At 38.6% G+C, this 24,391-nt stretch overlaps 1 protein-coding gene across 5 annotated transcripts in view; it reads right to left on the bottom strand.

Moving 5' to 3' along the window:
• The window catches only part of ADAM23 (ADAM metallopeptidase domain 23), a 160,224-nt gene that overhangs the window by 74,857 nt on the left and 60,976 nt on the right, over positions 1–24,391 (bottom strand). For all 5 annotated transcript variants that reach the window (XM_067026671.1, XM_067026674.1, XM_067026672.1 and 2 more), the window contains exon 4: positions 4,336–4,399. In XM_067026671.1, coding sequence (XP_066882772.1) covers positions 4,336–4,399 — 64 coding nt within the window. The remainder of the gene's footprint in view (positions 1–4,335; positions 4,400–24,391) is intronic.

Genomic DNA, 24,391 nt, shown 5'->3' with positions numbered 1-24,391 from the left:
GCCTCTCCCGTTGCGGAGCACAGGCTCCGGACGCACAGGCTCAGCGGCCATGGCTCACGGGCCCAGCCGCTCCGCGGCATGTGGGATCTTCCCGGACCGCGGCACGAACCCGTGTTCCCTGCATCGGCAGGCGGACTCTCAACCACTGCGCCACCAGGGAAGCCCTGTCCATGTTTTTGGTGATAGCCATCCTAGAGGGTGTGAAGTGGTACCCATCCAAGTTTAAAATCAAAAGAGAGAGTGACACAGGTGAAATAGGGATCAAAATATCACCTTCAATTTTAGTGTTGCTACATTGGAGGAGAGGATCAGCTGAGAATCCAGTGGGTCTACTAATGCTGCCCCCTAAGTTAGCCAGACTTACCCACCAAGGCACAGACAACATGGGATAACCGACACCCTCCCCCAACCCACCCACACCCACAAGGGCTGCCACTGCACAACTGAGAACAGGTAGAGAAAATGTGCTCTTCCTGTAGGGAGGTGGATCTCACCCAAAAAAGGGAGGAAAGGACTATGTAGCCGTGCCCAGCTCCTTCCCACCAGTTAAGTCGTTCTTCTTTCCCTGGGCAAGAGGGAGCAAGGGGACAGAAAGAAGCCAGGGTGAGAAAATAGAGCTAGGAAAGGACAATTTCCCCACCCCATAAGGATGAAGAGTAATAAAGGGAAGTAGGAACAGAAGTACTGTATCCATCTATTCAGTCTTACACTGTTGGCCAGGTGGCAGTTCTTACCAAAGTATTAGTAAGCATTTAAAGTTAATGGTTCACCTAAAAGGGATTTAATAGAAATATATTAAATTTGAAAATAACTATTATACCATCATACTGATGCCTAACTCCTTTAGAAGAACTGACATACTAAAAATTAACTTATTTTTAAGAGGTTCATCAACAAAGTTGACCAACAAATCGACAAAGTTGTTTTGTCACATACTGTGTGCAAAGCACTGTGCTGGGAACTCTAACAAAAGCTATCGCTCTGTTGGTGCAGAAGGGAAGTTCTTCCACGTGCGTTTGCTAATACCTGGCACCTATTCTATACTGCCTACTTAATCTGTTGATCTCTCCAGTTCCTATATTTGCTTCACAAGGAAAGAAGCCCACTTAGCCCACTTTCATCCAATAAAAGTAAAAGCCTAAGACTTTAGCCTCTTCTTAACTAGAAGTCGGAACTAGGTAGGGGCTCCATAGCTGTGATATGGGAAGACCTAGACAGGTTCCTCCAAAGTGTGGCTCATCATTTTGTTCGACTCTCATTCCCAGAATATTTTAAACGTCCACATTTAGATTTCACTTCAAAGCCAAGCTGCCTCTTAGCGATTCTGTTCCTCCCTAGTCATGTGAATAATGGTGTGTGTGCGTGTGAGTGCGCGTGCACGCACATGTACTTTTGTCTAAATAGTTTGAGATCTTTGGAAGAAAGGTTGCACAGGTGTAAAAACAGGCTCATTTAATCTAGCCATTCTTACATACTGATTTTCTTTTCTGGTACTTGATACAAAGATTTTCTTCCTCTCACCGTTGTGGCCTCTCCCGTTGCGGAGCACAGGCTCCGGACGCGCAGGCGCAGCGGCCACGGCTCACGGGCCCAGCCGCTCCGCGGCATGTGGGATCTTCCCGGACCGCGGCACGAACCCGTGTTCCCTGAATTGGCAGGCGGACTCTCAACCACTGCGCTACCAGGGAAGCCCAAGATTTTCTTAAACAACATGGAAGGCAATGTGAAGTTTAAAAACATGCTTTTAAAAACGTGTATGTAATGGTAGTAGGAGCATGAATTTATACAAACTTTCAGAAAAAAACAACTGTCGATATGTAGCAAAAGCCTTAAAAATATACCAACTCTTTAACCCAGAAAATTCCATTCTCTGGGTTAAAATTAAACCTTAATCAATTATTAAAGAAGTGTTTCCTTAAAGTTATTTGTACAGTGAAAGAGTAGAAGCAATCTAAATGTCTATCACTATGGGATTAAACAAATTATAGCAAATGAATTGGAAACAATATGATACATTTTTTTTTTTTTTTTTTTTTTGCGGTATGCGGGCCTCTCACTGTTGTGGCCTCTCCCGTTGCGGAGCGCAGGCTGCGGACGCGCAGGCTCAGCGGCCATGGCTCACGGGCCCAGCCGCTCCGTGGCATGTGGGATCTTCCCGGACCAGGGCACGAACCCGTGTCTCCTGCATCGGCAGGCGGATTCTCAACCACTGCGCCACCAGGGAAGCCGAATACATTTTTTTAAAATAAAAGTTTAGAAGAATTTTTAATGAATGCTAAAATGTCTATAATATTGTTAGGTTAAAAAATGCTCCCACGGGGCTTCCCTGGTGGTGCAGTGGTCTGGGAAGCCCTGGTCTGGGAAGATCCCACATGCCGCGGAGCAACTAAGCCTGTGAGCCACAACTACTGAGGCTGCGCGTCTAGAGCCCGTGCTCCGCAACAAGAGAGACCGCGACGGTGAGAGGCCCGCGCACTGCGATGAAGAGCGGCCCCCGCTCGCTGCAACTAGAGAAAGCCCTCACACGGAAATGAAGACCCAACACAGCCAAAAATGAATAAATAAATTTATTTTTAAAAAAAATTCTCCCACAAGATAATGTGTACCTTATCATCTCAGGTTTTGGAGTGTTTGTATAGATACATACACATAAAAAACAGACTGTTACCATTCATTCATTCATTATATATAAAGCAAGTAAGTTTGGGTATATAAACTGTCTGGAGAAAACGGGTCATAAATAAGAAAAAAAGCAATGACTACAAAAACAAACTGCAATGAACACTTCTTTTGTCAGAGTTAAAATACCCTTTGTTTTAAGTTTTAGTTACAGCTGATGCAAGATTTGACGTGTCTTATTCATGATAAGGCCTCCATTTGGGACCTCAAATGACCTCTGAAGGCCAATTAGCTATTTCATTTCTTTTTTTAAAAAAAGACCTTCTTGTGAAAAGTTTGGATCAGGTTACCGCAGCCTGCAAAGGTGGTTCATTTGCTGAGTCTGTAAAGGTCTCATGCAATCTTCTCTTCTCCAGACTCATGATTCAGCATCTGCAGTGCTCACAGCACTGGCACAGCTGACAGAAGCTTTGTTTCGTACAAATGCCAGGCAGCACTGTTCCCGTGCTTGATTTAGCATTTCTGTTCACTTTCCACAGCATTAACTTTTAGGGAGATTCAACAACCCCCCCAGATGCAGCCTAAGGTGAGAACTGACAGACTAGTAAGAATAATATATGGAAGTTCTTAATCTAGGGCATAAAATTCAAAGGTTTGGAACGCACATCAAACTACAAACGTCCCAGCTGTTAGTTGGACAGTTATAAATCCTGAGAAATGCCATGACTCCTCATGGCAGTAATCTCAGTTCACACCACCTATAAATACTTGTTAAGAGGTTATCAGACTGACAAGCCCAGGTCTCCACACTGTACAACCCAACAAACCCACACATGAAAGGTCCACTTTTGTGCCAGTGCTCATTAGCAATCAAGGAAAAAACCCAGTAATGTTTCCCCCCTTTTTTTGTTTCCCTGTTTGTGTCCCATTCCCATGGCACCGATGGACGCTGCTTAGGCTCCATGGCACTCTGTGGCCTTCTTACAAATCAGAGTCTCCGGATGCAGCCATTCCAGGGATTTTCACCCGGGCTGGTGGAGATCAACTGTGTTCCTTACACACAAGTAATCTCTCTCTCGTTTTAATCGAAACCCACTTTTCCTTATTGATCTTCCAGGAAGAGAACAGTTAACCTGTTCCAAATGAAGGAAATCAAGCACCCCACTGTATTTATATGACAATGCTTGGTAGCCTTGAGAAGGCTTATGTGTCCTCTTTCCACTTCAATTTCTTCCTTTGCGCAGCAGGAATAATAATACCCACCTCAGAGAATTGTTGTGAAGACTGAGAGGGAGAACGTTCCCCGACATCTTCCTTTCCCCATCTGTCCTCTGTCCTTCTTGGGTACCAAAGTCCCTTGGACTAAACAGTCACTCTAACAGCCCACCCAGTCTGATCATTCAATTTCTCTGCGCATGAGCCTAGTGCTGCCATGGAACTGGAGAGCTCTTGATACCGTTCACTTACATAAGATACTGTATGTATCACCAAAACAATGATCATTTCTTTATTGGCTGGAGTCTCTAATGTTACCTCAAACATTTGTAAATTTTAATCAATTTCTCCTAAACTTATTTTAAATTTAAAAATAATAGCCTTGTATAAGAGGCCAGAGATTTTTAGTGAGATAGACAACAAAGCAATGAAGTGTGCAATGAACAGTTCTATGATTAAGTATATTTATACTACAGGATGTCCATGTGCTATTGACCATACCTTAGAGTACTGTGGTTTTCCATTTTCGTAGTGAATCTCCACATAATCAGAAGACAGCAAACCACTACAAAGGAAAGAAAATAGAGTGATTTCCACATCTAAGACACTTGGAGGTTTAAAAATAACCAGCTCAATAAATGGATGTGAGAGCCTTGTAAACCACAAAGAGCTCCAGTACACAGTAAGGACAGAACAGGTTATCATCAAGAGTCTCAAATGTTATCCAGCAACAAATCATTCCTCTGTCTGTTAAAAAAGATAAAATACAAATAATTTAAAGATGAGCTCCTTTTATACACACATTCATCATTTGATTGATGTTCATATGGAACAAACAAAAGGCAGGTAACAGGAGAAGACAGGCTGTATATAAATCCCACAGTTACTCTCTAAACAATTGGAATCTCAAAACAATCATTGAGGAAGAGTACAGAGAAAAGACCAGATAGAAAATATGTTAGGCTTTTCAAGCCACAGGGTCTCTGTAACAACTACTCAACTCTGCTGTATTATCACATAAGTAGCCACAGGCAGTACGGTTGTGTTCCAACAACACCTCATTTAGGGACACTGAAATCTGAATTTCACATAATTTTCATCGGTCAGGAAATTTGTCTTCTTTAATTTTTTTCAACCATTTGAAAGTGTAAAACACATCCTTAGCTTGAGGTCTGTACAAAGACAGGAATGCTGGATTTGGCCCATGGGCCATAGTTTGCTAAGTCCTGGAATAAAGAATAACAGTTAAGAATATAGATTGTGAAGTCGGAGTGGGGTTTAAAAGTCTAGCCCAGCTCCTTGTTAGTAGTGTGACTGTGGACAAGTTACCCAACTCAGCCTTTACAGCCTTTACATGAGTCACAAAGAGTGTAAATGTCATACACACCAAGAGGATTAAATGAAAGCATCCACATGAGAACTCAGTACTATGTGCCCGGTAACGGGCACTGCGGCTGTCACTATTTTTAACTCAGCTTCTTCCAACACATTTCTCCCTATACAATGTGGGAAATAAGAAATATGTGCCTCCGAGGCAGCTCTGGATGGTTAGGGCATCCGGGTTCCTGTTTGGGCTCTGCCACTAAAAATAATGATTCTAAGAGATCGCTCACATTGACTGAACACTTACTACATCCCAGCCACTGTTCTAAGGACTCTAAAGGTAGAACTCATTTAACCCTAATGGTAACTGAAGGACAACAGTGGGTTCTACGATGAGCTGGGTGTGTGCCCTGCATTTAGGCCTCCATTTCCTCATCTGCAAAAGGGTTGGAGCAGATGATGCCTCAGGTCCCTCTTGCTCTGACATTCTATTTTCTATAATTCTGCCTAGTAGTAGGTTTTCTTATTAGGAAAACTTGACACTGCTTCTTTAACATAAGGATGGGAGAACCCAATGATTTCACATCGTTTTGAGAACTGCACCTGATGTGGTTCTATAATGACCCAGTGCAGAGGGCTGGAGGGGGCTTGGGGCCAGTCAACAGAATAACTGCGAGCCACGTGTGTGCCTGGTCCAGCCTGGTTTCCTGTGTGAGCCGAGGGACAACCTTTACAACATGGAAATAAAGCAGGTGCTTGTACCTTGGACAGGTTTTCCTATTGAAATGACTAATCAAATGTGTGTCTATTAATGATTCTACATTTGAAACTAAATGATGGGACGTCTACTCATTCCCTTTTCAAAATCTCAATAATAGTAAAAGTGATGAGAGTTCTTAGCTCTCTATACTTGAGAATACCTGAGAAGATACAGAAACTTCTCTCAGTTCTAGTTAATGAAGTCAGCACTGCGAATGTACATAAACAGGCTTGTTGTTGACAACATTTCTCTGAGGAATCTTTCCACAACCCCAAGAGGCAGGGAGGTGGCACTAACTGCATTTTAATTACCTCTCTCTACAGGTAATTCATTATTTTCAAAATTCTCAACCACACCATCACTGGAGCATGTCTAACAGTTGAAAACAAGGTTATTTTAGACCCCTACTTTTGTTTGTAATAACAAAAGCAGATAAAAACATTCTAACCATTAACCACCAAACGGATAAAGGTCACTTTAATTATCGTATTTCTCTCTTTTCACGGGCCTTTTCCCCACCATGGACATATGTATTTCTAATATCTCCCACATTTGAGAAGCTTTTTTTTTTTTTTAACTTATTTATTTTATTTTATTTATTTTGGCTGTGTTGGGTCTTCGTTGTTGCGCGCAGGCTTTGTCTTGTTGCGGCGAGCGGGGGCTACTCTTCGTTGCGGTGAGCAGGCTTCTCATTGTGGTGGCTTCTCTCATTGCGGAGCCTGGGCTCTAGGCATGCGGGCTTCAGTAGTTGTGGTGCGCGGGCTTCAGTAGTTGTGGCTCACAGGCTCTAGAGCGCAGGCTCAGTAGTTATGGTGCACTGGCTTAGTTGCTCCATGGCATGTGGGCTCTTCCCGGACCAGGGCTTGAACCCGTGTTCCCTGCATTGGCAGGCGGATTCTTAACCACTGCACCACCAGGGAAGCCCTGAGAATCTTAAAGAAGAAAAATAGCTACTTTTCTAGGACAGACAGAGATAGACATAAGACCATATCCTCCCTTTCACAGAGACACTCTACTCTCCCACCTCCTATAAATAGCAGCGCATCCCCATTTGCACCACCCTTCCCTCCTGTTTGACCATTCTTCCCTTAAAACTGTTTCTTTCACTTATCACAGTGTCCACAGCACCTGGCATAACGCCTAGTGCATAGCAGATGCTTAATCAACATTTGCTGAGTGAGCAAACATCTACCAACATCCACTATACGCCAGGCCCATACCACGTGCTGGGAAGTGAGGATGAAGAATGCAACTCTCTGAAACCGAAACTAAGCAAATCAGTACAAATGTATGAGATTCGCCATCTCATCCTAGAATATTATTTGTAATCTTCCTGAAAGTGAATTAATGTCAACTGAAATGTAATCTAATTACAAAAGTCCTAATGTATTTTGAAATGAGACTTTTCAGTGAGGGGCAAGTAACACTAGAAAGGAAGAACTGAATAGCTAATTGTGTGGTGGTATGTCCCCAGCTCCACCCTGCAGAGAAGGAACAGGTCATCTGTATCTCTCTAGGCCTGAAGATGAGTTATCTGGCAATCTCCACCTGCAGATGTTCTCCAAGGCCCTTCCTCCACCTCTGCTCTCTGTAGTTTCCCTAGTAGAACTTCCTGTTGAAAATACAATGTTCTAATATGCCAATAGTGATCTGTTTAGCAATTATGGTCCCAAGTATAAATAGTCATTGTACTTTCTTGATCAGCCAGTTGGGTGTTTGGTTCTGAGTTGTCTGATAACTTGGGGGGACAGATGAAAAGGAATTTCTGAACATTCTAAGTTCTGAAATAAACATCCTTCTTCTAGTCATTTAAGTTACAGAAAAGCTATACACCCCAGCTACTACAGTCCTTCTCATGCAGGTTATCTGGTGAAAGAGAAGTGGCCTTGGGAAGTAAGGAGATAAATGTAGGATGGAAGTTCAAAGCAAGGTGAAAGAGAGTGGAAGAATTGGAATAAGAAAATTCTCTTTTGATTATTGTTATGGAACCCTCTTGCTCACCGCCTTCATGGTGAATCTGCATCACAAAGGTAGGGAAAAGAACTTAAACTAGACAATGTGATTTTACTCAGCATATGAAGAACAAGTATAAGCACCTTAATGATGCTTAACTCCAAGAGCAGGAGAATGGCAAGACTATTAAAACATGGCAAATGAGCCAAGAGTCAGATCAATGAAGGGGACAGTGGCAGAAATAATGTTGAGTATCCACCAAATCCCATTTCATCTTCCCCTTCCTAGAACAGTAAGACTATATTTCACAGCTTTCAGAGCAGTTAGGTTGGGGTCAAGAGATTGACTTTTGGCTCATGAGATATGGGGGGAAGTAATGTCTATTCTTCCAGTTTGACCATTAAAACCCATGCTTGATTATCCAAGCTCTCTCTTCCCTGGAACCCTGGCAGTCACATGCCCTGGAAGCCACATGCCCTAGATGGCATAGCTACAAGGTGAATGCAGCCAAGGTTCCTACATCTTGACTGGAGAAGAGCTTCTTAGGAAAGCCACTCAAATTGCATTAGACCATAATGTGGGTAAGAGACAAAATATTACAGTGTTAATTCTCAGATTTCATCTTTACTATTGAAACATGGTCTAAATGATTCTAATTCCAGCATCTATCACAAAAAAGGTTTTAGAAATTTATGTTCAAAGAATTTCAGAATCATCAGCCAATATACAAAGAGAACTTCTATAAGAGCTAGGCATTGGAAAATCACACAAAGAGAGGTTTTGCCTATATAAATATTTGTTGGAGTCCTTGAGTTTGAGATTTATGCGTTTAATGAAAGAAGGTACATGAATAGTCAGGTGGTCAAAACTCCCAAAGTTTATATCTTACATTCCTCCAAGGAGGCTCATTATGGAAAAGCCAAGGATCTGAGTAATTGGCAAAGTAACTTACCAAGAATCCCTAGTGCCTGGAAAAGTCATTAACCAAGAAGAGTGAATGCCTTCTAGTTTTTTGGAAGATAACTTGAATCCCTTGCTTTAAAGAAAGAACTATATGCCTTCTTTTGGACAATCCTGGTCATGGCAGGCTGCGAGTGGGTTAATCAAGCAAACTAAATTGTTCAGAATGAGATGACATCGAGAACAGGGCCTTGAGCTCTAAGGAAGACTACTAGGAATGGCAAACACTGGACCACAAGATGTGGTCATCTGCCCTCTTACCAATTTCTGTTGATTAAAGATCCAAGGATCTGGCTTGGTAACACATTCATTCAGTTAGTGACAAAACATGCTGAGCACTATGGAGATGCTCAGCTTCATGGGGTAGCAAGGACGACAGCGTTGGACGACGAAGCACCATGCCTGCCCCCTCTTCCCACTAGAAGCTTCACATTTTTCCTTTTATACACATAACTATTTTAATTCATTAAATAATCACTCTAAGTTGTAATGAGGAGAAACACAGAATTTAAACTAGTACATTCATACAAGCAGAAGCTTGTAACTTTACTATTATCCTACTGTCCTTATACTGCTTTCCATTTTGTACACAAAAGACTTAAAAAGTAAGATGCTTCTAGGGTTTCCCTGGTGGCACAGTGGTTGAGAGTCCGCCTGCCGATGCAGGGGACACGGGTTCGTGCCCCGGTCTGGGAAGATCCCACATGCCACGGAGCGGCTGGGCCCGTGAGCCATGGCCGCTGAGCCTGCGCATCCGGAGCCTGTGCTCCGCAACGGGAGAGGCCACAACAGTGAGAGGCCCGCGTACCACACACACACACACACACACACACACACACACCAAAAAAAAAAAAAAAAAAAAAAAGTAAGATGATTCTTCAACCACCACTTCTCTCAAGTCTTAAGAAAAAGTTAGACTCATCCCACCTAAAATAATCTGTATGCCAAAAGTTAGTTCAGCTAGGAAATATACACTCCTTTGAGTGTAGACAATACAATAAGAGTTTTAAAGCTGTGTTCAAAGATTGTAGACATGGAGAGGTTGAGATTTAAGAGAGTAGAAATGATACGTTAAGTGGGTGAAAGTAATTATAGGTTGAATTGAGGCTTGGTGTTAAGTCAAACAAAGATGGCATGGTAGGCAAGGGCTGGGGAATGTGGGCATATTTCATAGGAACAGAGCTGGAGGTGGAGACTACTCCTAGCACAAGCAGCTTGTAGAGATGTAAGCTTCTTTGAGGGTCACGACAGGAATTTAATGAGTTCCTAAACCACTAAGAGGTTGCAGTACTTTAATGTGTAGGCACTCATAAGTGATGGCCCATGCACCATAATACAGTGAAGAACACTCAAATACATTAAGAATAGGAAACATAGGCAGGGCTGCAAGTTAATAGGTAGGGCAGTAGAGAGAAGAGGAATTAGGGGAGAAATAAGGGATGAACTTGAGGTGATGTAAAAGCTGAGGACCCCCACCTGATCAGCTGATAAGAGGAGCCAATGAGGAGTTCCCCTGTGAGGAAGTAGCATCAACAGAGACATTTTTAATTTCACAAAAATAAAGAATGTCTAATTTCTCCTCCCCAGCTTTTAAGCCATACCACTTGAAGTGGCTAACACATTCCTAGCATGGCTGCCAGCATCTCTATAAGTATACCAGTAATTTTGAGATTCCTCTATGATAGAATTGTAGTTACTTTCACACAAATGGGTAATTTTACCCCCATATGTCATGAAATAAAAACAATTTTAAACACAGGGAAAACTGAATCCAAATAAAGACAGCATACCTTTTGAACACAGTTATGCATAACTGAAATGCTTTGGTGCACCATTTTCAAAGCTAATAATGAATATTATAGTTTGTTGAATATTGCTAATATAGGTTCTTTTCTGATCTACCCAATATTTATTTATACTATTATCAAACCAGGCTTTACATGCAGTAAAATCGTAGAGAAATAGATATGGCTCTATTATAAGCCCTGCCTTCTGGTAACTTTGTCTCGAAGAAAAAAACTCTCCTCCAAGTCTAGTTTTTGCCATCTCCCAGGACAAGAGCTCCCTACTTCTTTCATTTTTCAGTCTATAGAGAAAAAGTGTAGATTTGTTTATACAGTGTCCATCCTTCCCAGGTATACATGAAATAGTCAAAAGTGAAAAAAGGAAATGAATGGGAAAACTACCAGAAATAATAAGAATTAAGTAAGATAGCCAGTTATAAGATATATATGCAAAAGCAAAATACATTTCTATGTGCACAAGCAAAAATAACCTAGAAGAAATCCAGGGGAAAAGTTTCTAGTAACAATGACAACAGTGGCAACAAAGGTTATATACGTATTATGCATGCGGATATTTACACATATATGTATAGATGTACATGTACTCTGTGACATTAATGTAATTCCAAACAAAATCTCAGAAAGTTTGTTTAACTTGATGAAATTATTCTAAAGTTCATCTTAAAGAATAAATGTTTATAACAACCCAAACATGTTTTTCAAAAGAGGAGTAACAATAGGACCTCATATTACTACTACAGTAAATGAAATACAGAGCACTGGCCTGATTAGATGGACAGCCCAAAGGACAGAACAGAAAGTCCAGAGATTCAAGGTCATATAAAAAATGTAATATATGAAAATAATGACATTTTAAATTGGTAAAGAAGAGTATAAGTAGGTTTGGGACAAGTGACTAAACATTTTGGGAAAGTTAGATCCCTACATCAGATCTTACACCAAATAATAATATATGCTTTAAAGGAATGTATGCTTTAAAATAAACTTACTATAAAAATATGGTTGAATGTTAGGAAGCAGAGACCATTTTATGCATGATCTTAAACCCAGAAATAATTTTTAATAACAGATAAGACTATATAATTTTTTAATTTCCATAAGTTAAATTTTAAAATATCATAAACAATTGCAAGGCAAACTGAGAAAAAACAAGTATATGAAAAACAAAGGGTTGCTATTTTTTGACATAAGGAGCCAAAAACAAATAAAAACAAACAACCCAACAGAACGTAGGCAAAGGACATGGGCAGATGATTCACAAAATATTATGTACAAAGCACAATTCACAGAAAAAAGAAAACAGAAATACTAACGGTGATCAATCATTTACAAATCTACAATTGTATTAGTAATAAAACACCTGTAAATTAAAATAGCCATACGAGACCATTTTCCCCCATCAGTTCAGAAAATAAAAAATGAGTAATAGTAGCTACATTTAGCAAGAGTGTAGAAAAATTGGCACTTCACACATTACTGTGGGGAAAATGAATTAATATGTCTTTCTAGGGGACAATTTACCAATAGCCATCAAGCCCTGAAAGCATGTTCACCTTAAATCCATAAGTTTTTATAATCTTATAAGAGCTACTTATGAAGGTTTCCTGAGGAAATAGCTAGACAAGAGCAAATAAACATACACACACACACACACACACACACACACAGAGCTATTCTCTGCAGGTGATATAGATGTGAGTAGATTTAAATGTGCTTTTACGTTACAGATGCTTGGAAACATGGGAAAGATGTTCACATCATTCATTGAAAAAAGCTAATGAGAGAATGTTATGATGTTGTCTGGTAACTTTTTAAAAGTATGTTTATACGTGTATATTCACATATAGAAAAAAAATCTGCAAAGATATACACACAAATATAAAAGTAGGCTATTGCTTCCTGTAGAACTTTCAAAGGTTTTTATTTTCTTTCTTTTGTTTACCCATAATTCCTAAAGTTTTTACAATGAACATACTTTTGCCTTTTAAAATGAGAAACCACAATACAAGCTATATTTTTTTAAAGGAAGAGAAACATAGCTCTTTAGGATGCTAAATCCTAAATCTTTAGGATGCTAATCCCCCCAGAAGGGGATGAATTAATTAACTAATTAATTAATGACTAATTTCAGGCCCAGGAAAAGAAAAGAGTCACAGTCATTGACGAGCACCGCTAACCTCACTGAGAGCAGTGGTCAGGCCCGGCTGCCTCCGTCCCCTCACATGGAGGTTGGGGTGAGGACAGAAAAAGAAACAAAATGCAATCCCCACCCTCAAGGTGACTATAATCTCACAGCTAAAACAAGACAGGACGGCATGTACCCTAATATCATAAATAGTAAACCATCAAGCCGCCCCAAAGGGAAAATTAATTTCAACTAAGATGATCAGGAAAGCAGGGCCAGGGCAGGTTCAGGACAGAGAGTATAGACAGGGTAATACAGGCAGGAAAGAGCAGGTCACATAGACAGGAACCAGGGTATGCAGCCGGGGAGGATATTCAGGGTACAGATAGAAGTCCAGTGGCCAGGGTATAAATCACAGGTGGATGGTGTTTAAAAGGCAGGATTGGGACCAGGCAGTACACAGATTTAAGCAGAGGAGTTGGAACTTCTGAAGGAAAGGGCACTCTAGGACCATGAACTCACACTTGGAAGAGCTGAGAGTAAGCACTGCATTTGTGTCTTCAGAAGCTGCAAAGTCTTTAGGGCCTGAGAAGGACTGAACACAGATACTGGCTCTTTTACTGGGTCAATTAGAGCCATCTGCAAAGTAATTAATGTTAGCAGCAGGAGAGAACGGCATGAGACCAGCAAAGACACTAAGAAAAGGCCTTTCCACATGTGAAAACCTGTAGATTTAACTTTCCTTCACTCATTCAATTAATGGCTGAAGACTGGATGAGAAGCAAAAAAAACAAACAAAAAACAAAAATATACATGAAGGTTAGATAAAGAAATGATTTTTAACAAAAAGTAAAGATTGTTTCATTTTTATTTAAAATTTCCATTTCTTTTTTAATTTGTATTAATGCAGTTAGTTTTATTTTTTATTTTTTACTTTCTATACAATTTTTAAAGGTTACTTTCCACTTACAGTTATTAAAAATATGGGCTATATTCCCCATGTTGTACAACACATCCTTGAGTCTATCTTATATCCAATACTGTGTACCTCCCACTCCCCCACCCCTTTGTTGACTCACCTTCCCACTGGTAACCACTAGTTTGCTCTCTGTATCTGTGAGCCTGCCTCTTTTGTGCTGTATTCACGAGTTTGTTGTATTTTTTAGCTTCCACATATAAGTGATACCATGCAGTATTTGTCCTTGTCTGACTTCCTTCGTTACATAATGCCCTCCAAGTCTGTCCACGTTGCTGCAAATGGCAAAATTTCTTTAAGTGTTTTTACTGTGAATTATAGATATTTGTCCTAAAATTTAGTTATGCAAATACTAGCGTGAACAGCGATTTTATGCTGTTTTAGTAAAGAGTAAGATTTTTGTAGAACTATTACAGTTGTCTTTTGTGTGCTCTCCTCCTCTCTTTTTACCCTACCAAGGAGGAGCCTAACCATTTCTTCCTCTTTTGTTGACACAGTCTGAGCATGTACAGTATCTGCTGGCTGACCTGAGACCCAAGGCCTCCACAGAACCTGCACAGCCCTATAAAGGAAAAGGCATTTGACGTTGTCATTTCTCTGTACTGATCAGAAAACAACATTCTGTGCAATCGTGGGATCCTTCATACATAGAACACAGGGAACTTTAGAGATGATAACCGTGGTCCTTCTAAATACTAGATATGTTTATGAAATTATCAGAATGTAGCAATTAGAAACACAGTTTTGCAGTAATATCAAACCAGTACAGCAACTAAGACCACCACATAGCAAGAAGAAGACGAGGAAGGAAAAAGAGAACTTCTTTGCGGTTTCTTCAAGACACTACAAAATTACTCTTATACAAAGTGACACCTATTTTTTAAATTAGCACTTTAGAAAAATGATCTTCAAACTTCTAAGCACATTTCATGGCATTGAGAAATTATTCAATGGGCCTTTAATCATTTTTTTAAAAAGTCATGATTTCCCTAATTTCTCTAACCAAAGAGATTTTTTTCAGTCTTCTCCCAAAATAATGACAACAGACCCCTGAAAATTATAGAATTTATTGGAAAAACTACCATTAATTTGTAGCTTCTTTGGAAAGGGGATTTCTTCCAACTAGCATGGACTTTCCGATTCAGTATAGTTCATTCGAGTGTTAACTAGGCGTTTTTCACTCTGCTCACTGTTATACCCTCAGTCAAGGAAGAATGCCTGAACTAAACAGGCACCCAGGAGCCATTTGTTGGTTGAATTAATGAATGAACAGGTAACAGAAATCAGGAGATCCAACTCCTAACCTGACTCTTATTGTCTCTGAGTCCTTCGAGAAGTCCCTAACATTGTGGAACAAGTTTTCTCCCTTACAAAAACCAAGATTGTTGGATTATAGGATCTCTAAGGAAACTTCCAAGTCTAAAAAAGTGAATGCATGACTGCCATCATCTCCTACCCTAAAAGTATAGCTATGCTAAGCTGGGACTTGGGATTGTTAACACACACATCTCGTCTATAATATTTGGTACCTGCTTTATCAAATAATCAACTGTCTGTATATTGGGATGACTTCAGGCCAACTTTTCCAGAATGGTGCTAAAAGAATGGTTGCATTCATGTTCCATATATACTGCAAAGAGCTGCTTTGTAATTTTTTTTTCTAATTCTACATATTTCTATGTACCTCAACCAAAATAGAACACCTCATTTTCCAAGAAAGAAAGTGACAAACTCTTCCTAATGATTAGGTTAATAAAGAACAAAAAACTTTTACATAGAAATTAAACTGAGCCATGATCAAGATCTGCTAAAGCTACATTGTATTAACACCAACCTATTTAAGGGGTGTGTTGAAAATCAGACAACACAATTACAGTACTGTTACTTGATTGAAACTAAAAATAAGTCAAAAACTTAAAATCAACTATCATGCTTTATCATAAAGATATTGCAAACCAAACAAAACAGGGAAGAATAAGGACCTATCCTGTGTAAGTTGCTTATGATAAGCAAATCTGATGACATCTGATGTCATTTTGAAAGACATGTATACAACAGTGACTACCTGTGTAATTTAATCTATTCCAGTTTTATTATATCATCTGGACATTTTGCCTAATACTAAAACTGAATTTTCATCTTTCAAAAGCTATCCAGATCATTAGTTATTTGCACTTGATTCTCTCTTAAAATTCATTTTGAATAATGTATAGACAGACACCTTCCTTCTATTTTAAGAAATATAATGTGCCAGTAATAAAATCAAGTCAGTGGTGGTAGAAAAAAGCAGAACAACAAATCTATAAATCAGAGTTTTAAGACAATTTCTGTAAATGGGCCTTTCCTCCAGCCAGACAACTTTCATTAAATTGTTTTAAAATTTTAAGTCCAAGTAAGTAGATAATTCTGCCCAAAGTCACCATTAAAGTGCCTCTCAATGTTCGGAGGAACAGCAAAGCCTTTATAAGATTCTAGAAGCAGCCAAATCTCAGAGAGACTGACACAGAAAAAAGGAGAAACTATTCTATTTAGGTTCTTTCAGAGAAACTATTTTTAGTTTAATCCTAAAACTGGACATTTTTAGAACCCTGGTGGAAATTCTAACAATTAACTATGTGATCCATAGGGGCAAATTCACTGAGTATCAATAGTATATTCAAGGATCATGAGTACTTAGGGTTGGGGATGATGATGCGGAAGAAGAAAGATGCTAAGTGAACTGATTCACATCCAAGAAAGCCATAAGCCATACCAAGGTTGGTAATTCATGACAGGGATAGAAAATGGAGTGGACTACCTTCAGAGAAAAATCCAGAAGCTAATAGTCTGGTAGAGTTAAAACTCTGGGCCAAGAGCATATTCAGGAGTTGAAATGCATATAGAATCTAGAGATCACACCAGCATGTAAACAAGGGATAAGCAAATGAGATTCTCCAAACTACCATCCCACAGAAATGGCAGGTACCATGCTGTATCCATAGCTCTTGGTATTGCCACCTACACAGAGGAAGCATCTAATCAAGTTCTGTGGCTGATGAGTCCACAAGCCAGGAAGCTCAGAAGAAACAAAAGACAAGATGGCACGTCACACTTTAGTCAGAGGAATCCTCAGGAACTCGAGGGTCCTACAAGCAGAGCTCAGCCCCCCAGGTAGGCAAGGTGAGGCCAGAGACAGTCCGTGGCAGAAGCAACAAGAAAACTGAGACTCAGGCTACTTTCTGTCTCTCTCTCTCTTTTTTTAATTAATTACATTATTATTTATTTATTTGGCTGCATTGGGTCTTTGTTGCTGTGCATCGGCTTTCTCTAGTCTCAGTGAGCAGGGGCTACTCTTCATTGCAGTGTGTGGACTTATTGCAGTGGCTTCTCTTGTTGTGGAGCACAGGCTACAGTAGTTGTGGTGCACGGGCTTAGTTGCTCCGCAGCATGTGGGATCTTCCCAGACCAGGGCTCGAACCTGCGCCCCCTGCATTGGCAGGCAGATTCTTAACCACTGTGCCACCAGGGAAGTCCATGTCTCTATCTTTTATAGCTAAGTATCCATGAAGTCAAAAGCCAATCCCAGATAGTCAGCCCAAGAAGAGTGGAAATATATGGCTGAACGAAGAATTAAGGATGAGAGCAGGTGTGATAGTTAAGATTACTCTAAGAGCAGTATTCTTTACTATTTCAACACCTATCTAGAGCTTTATGAAAGGGGTGTGTGTGTGTGTGTGTGTGTGTGTGTGTGTGTGTCATTTCTTAATGGCTTATCCATAACAAACAGTAAGACATGGAAATGTCTCAAGTATATATATCCTCAAGGACCAAGAGTCAACAAGATAAGGAGAAGTTGTGTACTCTCAGTTTGATAGGCCAAGATAGGAAATTTCTAATTCTTCTTTATAACATCAGACAAGGGTATGTTGCATAACAGTCCGCTGAATATTTTCATGACATATGTTTGAACCTTTCATGTTACTCTAATTCTAATTTCAATAAGACAGCATGAATAGCTGAACCATTTCAAGAGTGTTAATTCTCCTCATACTCTTAAACTAATTTTTCTTTTACAGAATGCAAGAAATAAACATGCATCCACATTTTCTTTATTTTCTTCTGAAAACTCTATTGTGATTATTCATTGTTACTATTTTGCTTTTTGTGTATGTAAGAAAAACCCCAAATCTCCTACACAGGCTTTAGGATGAGCAGTTTCCTGGGTGGGGGATGAGATGGAGGAAATGTTTTGGTGAAGGGACACACAGAGAGCTTCTGAGATACTAGCCATGTTCTATTTCAACCCAGATGGCGGGCATTATACGAATATCCATTTTATTATTCTTCTTTAAACTGTAAAAATATATGTCCACTCCTTCATGTGTACATTTTATAATTTTAGTGAAATAAAGCAAAAGGAATCCAAAATATCTGTAAGTAATAAAAACAGAAGAGCCTAGTCCAATTCTGACATTGAAAAAATTGAGTACGAGACAACTTGAGCCAGAAATGGACCAAGGAAAAGGCACCTGGATTTAGAAAGTTATCACTACTAACACCGGAGGGGAAAAAGACTTTAAAGAACAAGTGGGAGGTGAAAAGCACAGAGAGAAGAAAAGGCAACTTTCTTCTTCTCTAAAAATAGCAGGCTTATTAGGCCACTTTTAGAGCCAGTGCTCACGTGGGAGTCCATTTCTATTAAAAGAATAAAACTTAGAAAGGGAAAAGAAGTTCCTGGAGGATACCAAAGTATGGAAAAGAAAAGTTCAGAAATGTAACAAAATGTAATAGACCAGACAGAATTTGAACTATATATGACTTTATTATCAAAATATTTAACTCTCAGACTAAAGAGCTAAAGGAACAGAAAATGAGAGGCAAAGAAAATCCTCCCATGCACTGATTTTCTGCGGAACTACACTTAAAAAGTGAAGAGTGTGTGTGGTATAAGGTTAAGTAAACCTCATAGAGAGCACTGCCATGGCAAATGACTGCTTTCCAAATAAAGTGGCAAAAGATACCATCCTATACCCTTCACTGAAATACTCAAACTTAAATTTAACTTTAAAAAGATCCTCATTTTCAATCACCAAGACTAACATCGCTGGAAAACATCAATCTCAGTTGTTTTGATAATCGTTTACAATCACATTTATGAATTCGTAATGCCAACAAGTAGCTTCCCTTTCTCACTCCCACATTCTCCTATTGTTTAAAATACTTATCTGTACACAGGAAGGTGGAATTTATGGATGACAACACCAACAGTGGTTCCAGGAACAAGCAAGACCTGTGTCACAGCTACACGAAGGCCTACTCATGTTACACAGTACAAGCCACTTCCAGATGTTTTATGCTCAACAAGAAAAAAATCTTCTCCAGAGTTCCTATTTTTCATCAAAGACAATGTATGACAGTGTTAGACATTTAAAACTTCCAATAATTCTAAAAAAGGTTATTCGAGGAGTGTTTTCACATGCCTGCTCTGAGGGTCAAATCAGTACCTCTATTTTTATACACAATTTTTAAAATCCTAGGGCCATGTAATGGCACTTAACAGCCTTTTTGGATGACTAAGAATATCTAAAACCAGAGAACAGTTTTGAGATGACTAATAACTTAAATACCCACACTAAACTTCAACCCCAAATCAGAAAGGATGAGAGAAGTAATAACATAATGAGGCTTTTTCCCTTTTTTTCCATGCCTCAGGAGCAATCATTCCTATAATTCTTAACTAGAAAAGAATTTTAGTTTGCTTATCCTTTAAGAGGATATTAAACAGCTTGTACAAAAAATTAAAAGATAATTCTCATTTTTTATCCCATAAGCTCAGATAACAAGCATGTGGATTTCAGTTCTCTTTAGCTCTTTTACCTGGATTCTAGGCATTGCATCATTTTCTGAAGTTGCCTAAATTCTACCACAGGTGTCACTGAAACAAACCCCAAACCCCAGTCATCTCCACCTAGTGTTGGATAACTCAGTGGAAGTTCCTAGTTAATAGACCCTCACTGTTACTAAGTCATCCATTCTACAAATGCACTATAAATCCATTCTACAAATTCACTATAAATACCTAAGAGAAATACATGATGGTCAAAATACTTCCGAAGACTGAAAATGTTCCCCTCCCTCCCATCTTCCATCTTAGACTATCAATGATGTTTTTTCCATGTACATATTCCTTACAAGGATTAAAAACTCCTCATAAATTACAACAGAAGAATAAAAATTAGAGGAACAAAAAACTACTGCATTTCCCTATAAAGAGAAATGGTCCTAATTTCAAGCTACTAAAAACTATGAAGCTAAATACTGCAAAATCTGAGCCAACATACCTCTTCCCAGAATTTGAATATGTCAGAGCAAAAATTTCATAACCAGCCCAGTTACTCTTCAAGTATAAGATTAATAAATATTTTTAAGCATTCAAGGACTCATGAAATCTATCTTGCACTTGTACTCTTCAGTTAATTCCAGTCAAGCAAAATACAAATAATACAGGAAGAATGCAGAAACCATGGTAAAAGGACTCACAGTGGGTGCTGAATCCCTTAAGTAAAGAATGAATGTTTATTATGGAAATTGTGGTTACTGAGCAAAATGCAAATGTTATACACCTCGACGATGTAAAAAGTATTATAACTAACAGGTGAGAAAGGAAAGTGGAAAAAGTATAAATGTGTTCATTTTATCTTCATTCAAATATACAATCTAGTTGAAATAAGTCTTTTCTTTCTTTTTTTTTTGATGACTCCAAACAATGTTCTTCACAACTTTGGTAGGACATTTTTAGCAAGTAACATTTCTTGTCATGAAGAAATATTCATCTGACCTTCATACATCTCTTTAATTTCACTTGTTTTCTTTTGTTAAATTTGGTATGCATTATATTTGCATTGAGTTAAGTGTAATCATTTACATTTAAAATATTATTATACTATAACCCCATTTTTGCAAACTATCACACCTTCTATCTGTATGCATACACGAAATAGAGTGTACAAATAATAGTAATGGCTACTTCTGAATGGTAATTTTTAACTTTTCCTTTGCACTTATTTTGTACTGATTTTAAATTTTATAATGAGCAGTATCATTTTATGAAAACAACAAAATATTTTCATCAGAAAACTGCTTTTGATATAACAGCTACTCTTCTATGTCTCAGAAGTACAAAGATTTCTGACAGTGAAGTGGAAACTAACTGAAACATTCACCATTAGCTGCTTCTCATATGGTAGTTGGGTAACAGCACACCTGTAGCTTCAGTGTGGAGGATTAAGAGGTAACAGGGGAGATCCATTACTTGGGATAGCCATTGCTTCATCATGGCAAGCTGCCATTTTAATGAACTCCTGCTTCAGGATGGAAATCAATTAAGTGTCTATTATATACACTGGTCTCTTTCACAGACGGCAACTTGGTCAGTCCTCCCATCAATTTCAGTTCAGTTTAATAAACTGAGGCTCAGAATAGTTCTGGGATTTCCCCAAGTTGCAGAATCAGAATGCAAATCAAAACATTTAGCTATAAATCTAAAGCATACTTTCCACCATACCACACTACTAATTCACTAATCCCACAAATATTGACTGCATCTCTACTGCATGCCAGGCAAGGTTCTAGGTGCTAATGGACCATGTATTCCTTCGTCCCTCTTCCTTTTCTCACCTCTTATCTCCTCTCGTCCAACTTTCAGACAGGTGCCTTTTTATCTCATCTACTGTAAGAAGTCATATACACAAACTTTTCTTCTTATGCCACAGGTACAGGCGCTCTCTTGGCATATGGTATGACACTTGACTTTAAGTAAATATGATTCCAGTTCTACAAAGTGAATATGCTTCTCCTTTTTAATTATGCTAGTTTTTCAAATTAACACCATGACAACATCAGACAACACTGTGCACTGGAAGAGTAAAAGTCCGTTTCCCGAAGGATCACAGTGACCTGACCAAATTCATGAATCCCAAGGGAACTAATTTATACAGGAGATACTGCTGTACCTCATAAGGTTTAATCTTATACTTCTGAAATCATTAACCCATAAAAACAAGCAATCAGTTTCCCAACATACAGAAAATAACTATGTCTGGAGGGAGAAAAATCACTTGATCCATCCCACAGATGAATAGGATGCTCTACTGAACATCGTGCCTTGCTAAAGAGTAGACTAGTGTAGCCTTTCTTCAGGGTAACTCTGCGGTACTTCATCAAATTATGTATAAACCTGTCTACAATGTATGATCCGGCATCCTCCTCCTGGGTACATGCACCAGAGAAATTCTTACACAGGTCCATGGGCAATGGGTCCACAGGTCCATTACAGCCTGGCTTGTGGTTGTAGAGAGCCAAAGGGAATCTAGACTTCTCCCTTGGGAGAAGGGAAGAGTGTTAGACATACTCCATAGGGTACTCTCCAACAGTTAGGTATAATGGACTAGATAGTCACAGGCATAAATCCTTAAACATTGTGTTGAGTAGCATAACACCATTTATATAAAATAAAATTACACGCCCACAAAACTGAAATATACATATATTGATAAGAACACATACAAATAAAAGATCATGTAAGCTACCTTAAAATGGTTGCCTCATTTGGATAGGGGTGGGGAGAATAAGAAGGGGACTGGAGATAGACCAAAATGAAAACAGCAAACAATACTGGGGCTTTGCCCAGATCAATGACGCAGTATATTATGTCATTGTCGTATGTATTTCCAATACATGAATGAGAAAGATGATTAATGGTCTGGGGTTTGTGTCACACTAACCCTCTGCACCTGAAGTTCATGTGGAAATTAGCAAGATATCAGTCAAAATCACCAAAACATGCTATTTATAGGTGCTTGACTTCTTTTCTACTGTTCTTCAAAGTTGATGGAAAATACTGATTTTTACCATTAATATTTGCTTTACATGGTAAAGAGTCAATTAACAGCATGCTATTGAAAAAGAACATGCTTTAGAAAAACAAACTTTATATCCCTTAACCCAGAGGAAACGTTTTTGCTGGTTCACAGATAACACAGGAGAAAATAACTACAGTTATTTATGAAATCTTTTAACATAAACTCATCAGAAGGTGATCTGTTTTGAATAAAGAGGATGGTCAAACACTTAGCCAATTTAAAGGGCACAGCCTTACATACAGGTGCCTGCTATGTGTATATAAAAAGAGAATTTTCAATCAGATTTGAATGGTAGATTTGTTAAGAATAATAAACATAATAAATACTAAATTTAAAAGTATGTTATTTCACACTGACAGTTTTTAGATTATTTTTCTATGCACCACCCTCACTCTCCAAACTAGGGCAAAGGAAGTTAGTGTGTTTTTTATATTATCCTTCCCAGTACAATCAGATCAGATACAGATTCATTTTGGACATGAAATTTGATTTTTTAAATAGCCTAATATTTTCTCCAAATAAGACATTAAAAACATATTTAGGTTACTGCATTTCAACTCTAACCAGAATGCTAAAATGTTTTATCATATTTCACTGCAATTTTAGAAACAAAACTAAATTATATTTAATACATTGGGTTGTATATCGATTAATGGGTAGTTAGCTATTAACTGCTCTCTTAATAGACTGTATTAAGTTCAGCTCATCTGTAAAACATGTTGAGATAGCAAAAATCTGGCAGAATTCAACCTGAATTGCTTTCACCTTGCAGAAAGTTCTTACAGACTTCAAAATATCATTTTTTAGACTGCAAAAAGCTCCTGCTGTTTAATAATACTGAACACTGGCAGGGAGAAACCATAAATGACTTCTTACATGCTTAAAAAATAGTACTTTTCAAGTATGTGAAAAATGATCTGCATTCTTACTTTGTATTCTAGGTGAACACCTTATGAATAGAGTCTTGGCTATTTTGGGGGGACAATGGGAACCAATTTCTAGAAAGTGCTGATAATTGAATGAAGTAGATTAATATCTAGTCTCCATGAATGAATGGATTTTAAATACGAAATCTGAGACTCGGAGGTAAAAAATTTCAGACAGATATTTTTCAAAGGACTTGATAAATCAGCACAGTCTAAGAATCAGCTACCTGAGGCCTGAAGGTGTTCTGGAATACACTAGAAGACTACTCAGTGGGGATAAGAAAGGATTTGAGAATCAGCTAGGGAGCTGGACTGCTTGACTTTTAAGAATTTATCTAACCTCAATTTCTCATGATTCAAAGGAAGCTCATAAAAGAAGCTGTAACTTGTTCCTGGAAACAGGAACCAAATACACAAATATACCTGTAATAGTTTTCATTCAGGGATCACAAATAAAGGTGAAAACAATGTCACCTTCATTGAGGTATAACTGACAAAAGTGTAAGATATTTAAAGTATACAATGTGATGATTTGGTATACATATACACCGTGAAAACCCTTTTAATCAATTCAGCAGTCTATGGAAATCCCGCCACCTTCAACGTGGAGATTCAAAAATCATACACTTTAGCCAAATCAAAAGAGGAAGCAAGGTCACCTAGCTCTTAGCCTCTTCTAATACAAGAAACAAGACCTTTAAAAAGGACATTTATATGTTGACTTTTAACTCTCAAAAACACCAGAGTAGGAAATAACGCAATTAAGTCCAACTCTCAAAAGATAATTTGGATCATGCTTTCTTTAAAAAGTAAGAAAACATTTTCTATT

Source organism: Kogia breviceps, chromosome 2 (assembly GCF_026419965.1).
Source record: "Kogia breviceps isolate mKogBre1 chromosome 2, mKogBre1 haplotype 1, whole genome shotgun sequence".
Taxonomy (NCBI): domain Eukaryota; kingdom Metazoa; phylum Chordata; class Mammalia; order Artiodactyla; family Physeteridae; genus Kogia; species Kogia breviceps.
This window is presented reverse-complemented; position numbering and strand designations above follow the sequence as displayed.